This window comes from Triticum dicoccoides, chromosome 4A (assembly GCF_002162155.2).
Source record: "Triticum dicoccoides isolate Atlit2015 ecotype Zavitan chromosome 4A, WEW_v2.0, whole genome shotgun sequence".
Lineage (NCBI taxonomy): Eukaryota > Viridiplantae > Streptophyta > Magnoliopsida > Poales > Poaceae > Triticum > Triticum dicoccoides.
Window position 1 is genome coordinate 537209998 of NC_041386.1, and position 6610 is coordinate 537216607.

General features: G+C 48.9%; 1 protein-coding gene across 3 annotated transcripts; it reads left to right on the forward strand.

Annotated features, from left to right (window-relative positions):
* Positions 1 to 452: 452 nt before the first annotated feature.
* Positions 453 to 5219, forward strand: LOC119286594. Of its 3 annotated transcripts, none has more exons than XM_037565981.1 (10): positions 453 to 1064; positions 2121 to 2265; positions 2414 to 2547; positions 2935 to 3140; positions 3257 to 3538; positions 3650 to 3708; positions 3804 to 3840; positions 3931 to 4153; positions 4252 to 4398; positions 4491 to 5219. In XM_037565981.1, exons 2-10 carry the CDS (start codon positions 2130 to 2132, stop codon positions 4929 to 4931), a joined length of 1665 nt encoding a protein of 554 aa, XP_037421878.1. In that variant the 5' UTR covers positions 453 to 1064; positions 2121 to 2129; the 3' UTR covers positions 4932 to 5219. The 3 variants fall into 3 exon arrangements, with proteins under 3 accessions (XP_037421878.1, XP_037421879.1, XP_037421880.1); XM_037565982.1 differs by lacking the exon at positions 453 to 1064 and adding an exon at positions 1101 to 1166; XM_037565983.1 differs by lacking the exons at positions 453 to 1064; positions 2121 to 2265 and having other exon boundaries at positions 2424 to 2547; positions 2951 to 3140.
* Positions 5220 to 6610: the final 1391 nt, after the last annotated feature.

Sequence of the window (6610 nt, forward strand, 5' to 3'; positions counted from 1 at the left end):
GTATTGCACGTGTATTGGAGTTGTGGCCCACCTCCTAGTCTTGTATAATTAAGATAGAGATCTTCCCTTATATTATATATACGTGCACCAGCATCCCATCAATACAACGATTATTATATTACAAATTTTCCCGCCTACATTAAGCATAACAAATCTGACGTTCGAGATTGTCGCGAGCATGGCAATTTTCTGCTGAGGAAAACTGTCATCCTCGTGACAATATCATTTGTCATCCCGGGACGCAGATTTGCCATGCTTAAAAATACGACGTCAGATTTGCAGTAAAATCCTTTTGCTTTGCACTAGCACATTTGGAAGGGTCCCTCGCTCCAATATCGGGTAGGGCGAGGTCAATCGCGCAAAACCTCCCCACCCCGGCAGAGCTACAACCTCTGTCCCGTCTCCGGCGCCCATCAGCTTTCACACACACACACGGAGACGGCTTGGGAGGAAGGAAGGGAGGAAGCAGAAAGGAAGGAGAGAAACAAGGAAACGGAAAACAAGTACCCGGCCAAAGTTGTTACGCGGACCCGAATTCAAACCCCTTTTATACGTTGCCGCTAGCTCTTCTGCTCCCTTCCCCCTCGCCGACCGACCGACCTATCTTCCTCTCGCCCCTGCCCCACAGAAATTCCTTCCTTCCTTGGCTCCGGCGCCTGCCATACCCATCACCTCCTTCCTCTATGCCCAAGGAAAGTATGGCGAGTCCCACCTTTAAACCCTTTCTGATTGATTGATCCCGTATAAAATACTTGCCTTCCTCCGTGCGCGTTGCCGCCATGGAAAGGGCCGACATCACACGCAGAGCCGGCCTTGTCTGAGACAGAGACGGGGAGACACCGAGAGAGAGGGGTTTGGATCGGGCGACGGATGGGAGAGGGAGGCCACGTCCTGCGAGGAAGACATTAATGGCGAGAGAGACCCAGGGCAGGTGTTAGTTTGGAGCAAGTGCTGCCGTGTCTGTTTGTCTCTCGGCTTCCACGAGTTCTCGGTGTGGTGAGAAGACGAGCAGGAGGATATGCTTGCAAGGGAGGCCGCGTCTGGAAGATAAGTTTCCGGTCGGGGTAAGTATTTATATACGATATGATTATCTTTATTCTGTTCTCCTCGTTGATTTCCCATTGGATTCCAGTTGAGTTCCTCTCTTGTTCTTGAGTTCTTGGGCGGTGAGTCGAATTTCTTCTCTGATATTACTACTACTATTCCGTATTTCCTACTTGAAGTGGGAGTTACTCTGTTCTTTCCTGGGTCAGTTTCGTGTGAAAATTCAAGAGGGGTTTACATAGCATAGGATTACTATGTATGATCAAGAATCGCAGCACGATCGAGGATGAAGAGTTCCACTTGAAAACGATAAAAGACTCTGAATTAATACTTGTGATCATCCCTTTGCTTTGCTTATTTTTGGCTTCTCTGAAGAAATTCAAGGACGCCGGTGCGTTTATTGCACAATGCACTTTTCTCTCGCTAGTTTTTTTTTCTCACTTTCACTAGGTAATTGAGTATAGTATAAATTTAATGAGCACCGTGATTGGCATCGTAAATTCGTAATCACACACCGTGATGATATTTCTGATTTGCAATATTCGCATGTAAATTGCCATATCTCCGAGACCAGGATCCATCGTTATCTAGAAGAACGGTGCAGTAATCGTACTCGAATTAATGGCATGTCCAAAGCCTACACAATTTCGTCTGACTCAGAAACGGTAATTAATAGGCACACACACACGGGCGTTGAAAATGTGGCGAGGAAATCAATTTTCTCCAGAATTAGGCAAAAGCAAGAAACTGACGCGTACAGGCCGAAGATGAGATATCTGTGCTGCACATTCTCGTGACTGGACCAGAAATTAGGCAGTGGAGGGAGAAGAAGCTGACATGCCTAGCCAGACTAGAAACTAGAGACCTCTCACATGACATGGAAAGCACTCACTGCCAGGTTTGATCTGCGGATTGTCAAATCACATGCAGAAATCTAGTCGGGTTCTATCTTCTTGGGATCCATTGCTTTTGGTCTCTTCTTCTGATCGAATGCTTTTTGGTTTCTTCTTCTTCTTCTACCTTCGCACGTCCGGGTTGAGATTGGAGGGTAACGCTTGGAGCTTTTCCCATGGCAGCTTGCTGACATGGAACCGAGGAGGCTGGAGCGGTTAGTGTTTCTGCTCTGCTGCTGTGCGGCCATCACATGCTGTCTGCACGCGGGAGCTCAGGCCCAACCCACTCTACGACAACAATCCGAAGGCTCGCCCCACAATGGAGCAGGTGAGTGAATAATCCTCATCTACCACCTCATGAAAAAGCTTCAAAATGTTTTACCTTCCCAGGAAGATGCAAATTAAGTGTGCCTCTGATGTGTTGAAAAAAAATGTTTTCCTGTGAGGTAATTGATCGTGTTGCCTGTGTTGATCAGTGGGCAGGGTGTTGTCGGAGACGGCGAATCGGTCGCATAGCGACCTTTCGAGAAGAACGAGAAGAATCGATCCTCTTGATGGCTTGAGGAAGTATGAGGGAGGGTTCAACATCACAGACAAGCATTACTGGAGTGTAAGTTCTCTTCTTCTTTGTCTGAATACAATCTGAAGAGCCATACACTTGCTGACAAAAGAACTACTTTCTGAATAATACTCCCTCCGTTCCAAATTACTCGTCGTGGTTTTAGTTCAACCACGACGAGTAATTTGGAACGGAGGGAGTAGAAATGACTGCTTTTGCAGTATCATGTTCATTCATTTTTATATTACACTATACCATGTTCATGATCAGGGTATAAATGCATACAAGACACCTATTTAGCCTTTTTTAATGTGCAAAAATGACCTTACACATTGATATATGTTATGTTAGATGAAATTAACTGAATAAAATGAGAGGCGGAAAGCATATGCATCCATCCGGGATTAAAACTGATTGTCCTTGTGTTTACTTTTTCAGTCGACCGTATTTACAGGTAGATCTGGATACATCATTGGTGCATTATGGCTTATTGGTGGCATCATTTTTGCGGGCTTCCATCTTGCCTCGAAGATTTTCTTCGCCAAAAGTAACGAAAGAGAAAGAGACGGTGCCATCGATGATTTTCTTGACAGATGCCATCTTGTGTCTGTCATGCTTATCATTCTTCTTGCAGTTTTTGCCATGTAAGTTTCAGCTCGGCGGTAGTTCTATCAAATTCTCACATGATATGCAACCATTGCAAAACCAAAAATCTTCGTAGAAACGTTGTGACTCATCTACTGCCACGTTTTATTTGCAGAGTTGCATCGGCAATCGCGCTTCAGGGCGCTGTACGATTTCATTCTAGAGCAGAGTCCATCAAAGATATCGTGGGGAGAACAGCGCTTGAAGCAACGGCGACGATTTACAACATCACAGGAGCCATTGAGAGGATGCAGAATATATCTAAGCTATACAACATTAGTAGCCAATCCTTTGATCATCTGAACTCCACAGTAAAGGCACTGAACTCTGAAGCCGTGGAAATTCAGGCGAAGGCCGAAAAGAACATGCGCTTGGTCAGCAAAGGCATCAACACATTGTAAGAACATTTTTACATGATAAGCATGATAGATACTGCTACATTAGTAGTTGTTGAATCTCATGAAACCTCAGAATTATCATGGGAACTAATACAGGTGATAATTTTCAGAGAACTTGTCATCATTTTAACCGTGACGCTGAATCTTGTCGTGGTCCTTGTCTTGCTAGGTAAGTGATCATGGTGAAATGTTTCTCAGTGAGCATAAATTCTACTGTTACATATTACCTGAAAATAAAATTAACACATTGCTTTTTTATTCTAGTGGGAAGACCTCTGAGGCTACAGAAGTTGTACTACATGTGAGTAAATATCATTCACTTCAGACATCCACCATAATAAGCTGAAGAATTCTAGTTCATATTCTGATGACAGTTATCTGTTTGCAACAGGTGCATAGCCTTGTGCTGGGTACTGACAGTCCTCTTCTGGATGTACTTCGGGCTGTACTACTTCCTCGACAAGTTCGCCGGCGACACGTGCGCGGCCCTCGAGGAGTACCAGCTGAACCCCAAGAACAGCACGCTGGGCGCCATCATACCCTGCAGCGAGAAGATGTCCGGCAGCGTCATCCTGCACGATGTTGGTGCAGGCATACATGACATCATAGACCAGGTAACATTTTGAAACTCTGAAGCTGCGTTCAGAAGCAGAGCAGACAGAGTTAGCATGATGCATCCAGATTGTTTATGAATCAATCTTGGTTTCGACAGGTGAATTCGAACATTTACGCCATCAAGTCGGAGTACACCGTGAAGCAGCTGGACTACATCTGCAACCCGTTCGCCGGGCCGCCGGCGTACCGGTACCGGCCGGAGAACTGCCCTTCCGGCGCAGCCACCATTGGTGACATCCCTCAGGTAAACAAACGAGCAGCTCCGCGGCAGCAAATGCTTCCAAGAACCAAAGCATCTGGAGAGGAAATCTAATCTTGAACGTTGTTGTTGTGAAGATCCTGAGGAGGCTGACGTGCTCGGAGTTGGGCGGTGGCGCCAACTGCGCGCCGGCCGAGCTCTCGTCGGCGATCGACTACGACAAGGTGCAGACGTACACGAGCTCCATCCAGAACGTGCTGGACATCTTCCCGGGCACGGAGCGGCTGGTGAGCTGCGAGCTGGTGAAGGCCGGCTTCGCGGACATCGTGGGCAACCAGTGCGCGCCGCTGCGGCGCGGCGCGCGGGCGACGTGGGCCGCGCTCGCCGCCCTGTCGACGGCCATGGCACTGCTCGTGCTCGCCTCGGCGGCGTGCGGCGGCGTCGCAGGGTCGCGCCACGCCGGCGACGACCGCCACTCGGTGAGGCACCTCACGTCGTCGTCCAACTCGGAGGTATCGGAGACCGAGTTCGCCGAGATGCACGCCAAGAAGGTGCGAGTGAAGATCGTCGGGCCGTGAGAGGGAGATCAAATTCTTTTTGCTGTGCTCTTTGCTGTTTGCAGGTGATAGTTTGAGAGAGGGTATACGGCCGGCGGGAGAGACTGATCCCGGAGAGATCATCCATCGCCGGCGCGCCATTGACGCGAAATGTTTGGTTTCTTTTCGTGCGTGGTCTGGAGAATCCAGCCATACACATGCAGTCTTGGTATAGGAGAGGAAAAAGAAGAAATTGGTGTAATCCTGTATTTGACCGGCAAAAATGATGCTGTTTGTATATAGATTTTTCAATCAGAGCCTGATTTATTATCTTACAAGAGACTTCTTTTTGTCGAATCGCAAAACTTGCCTATCTTTCATTGATAGAATAAAAGAGAATGAGTGCAACAGAAAGTGGATCTGAGACTCGCTGGTTGGCGGGGCCTGCTCCTATCCTTAGCCGGCAGGGCCATCCTAGTGCGGGCGGTCCTTCGTGCCCTCCCACTCTATGCGATGTCTGCTCTTCTGCTTCCTTTAGGTACAATCCAGGCCATCGATAGTCGCCGTCGGGCTTTCTTCTGGGCAGGACAGGATACGATCTCTGGGGGTCAGTGTAAAGTTGCGTGGGATGCGGTCTGTGCTCCCTTCTCTCGTGGGGGTCTTGGGTTTCTGTCGTTGCATCAATTCAACCGGTGTCTTCTCCTCAAACAACTGCTCAAAATTCACTCACACTGCATAACCTCCGAGCCAAACCACCTGGCCTCCACCTCCGGATGGAGCCACCACCGTGACCTTGGCGACCCAACGCGTCTTAACACTGTTATCCGGCGCGACATGGCAAAGGGTCTTCCTCTGCTCCGTGCTATCACCAGGGTAATCCCTGGCAATGGTCGTTCCACAACATTCTGGCTAGACTTATGGATCCCTAACCACACCACCACTCTAGCAGTTCAGTTCCCGGCCATTTTTTCCCATACTCTTAGACCGAACGCTTCCCTTGCAGCTGTTCTAGCCCACCCACAACTAAACACCTACCTCGCCCCACGACTCTCGCATGCTGCAGAGAGAGACCTCGAATCTATCCGCTCTATCCTCGCCATGTTTTCCTTGAATGAACAGGTACCTGACCGGAGAATCAGCAGGCTCGAAGGTAAACCTCTGACCACGTCCTTCGCATATGGGGCAATATGGATGGACCGACCGGTGGATCCGATGGCGCCTGCAATCTGGAATAACTATGCCCCAAACAAGTGTCGGTTGTTCCTATGGCTAGCGCACAAAGACAGGCTCTACACCAATGAAAAAATCAAATTCGGAAACTATAGCAATTAACGCAAAAATAATCAAAACTATGACCCCGTCGGCCTCGCGTTGGCCGAAGAGGGTGTTTTCGGCCCGGGTTTGGCCGAAGTAGGGCTCACCTGGGCCGAAGAGGTGGCGTTCGGTGGTGGGCCGGCCGAAAATCATAGCTTCGGCCCACGCGTGACCGAAGTGGGCTCTTTTCGGCTAGCGAGCGGCCGAAGTGCTTTTCAGCCAGGGGTTGACCGAAGAGGTCGGGATAAGGCTCATGCGGTCGTCTCCTTCCTCTGGACTGCTCGCACTCTGTTTCCTCCTCTCTCTCTCTCTCTCTCTCTCTCTCTCTCTCTCTCTCTCTCTCTCTCTCTCTCTCTCTCTCTCTCTCTCTCTCTCTTCTCTGTAACCTCACAAGCCCGCACCGATCT

Coding starts and splice junctions, on each gene's coding strand:
- LOC119286594 (XM_037565981.1), top strand. CDS start 2,130: ATGGAACCGAGGAGGCTGGAGCGGTTAGTGTTTCTGCTCTGCTGCTGT. Junction 2,266..2,413: donor CTCGCCCCACAATGGAGCAG/GTGAGTGAATAA, acceptor TGTGTTGATCAG/TGGGCAGGGTGTTGTCGGAG. Junction 4,154..4,251: donor TACATGACATCATAGACCAG/GTAACATTTTGA, acceptor TGGTTTCGACAG/GTGAATTCGAACATTTACGC.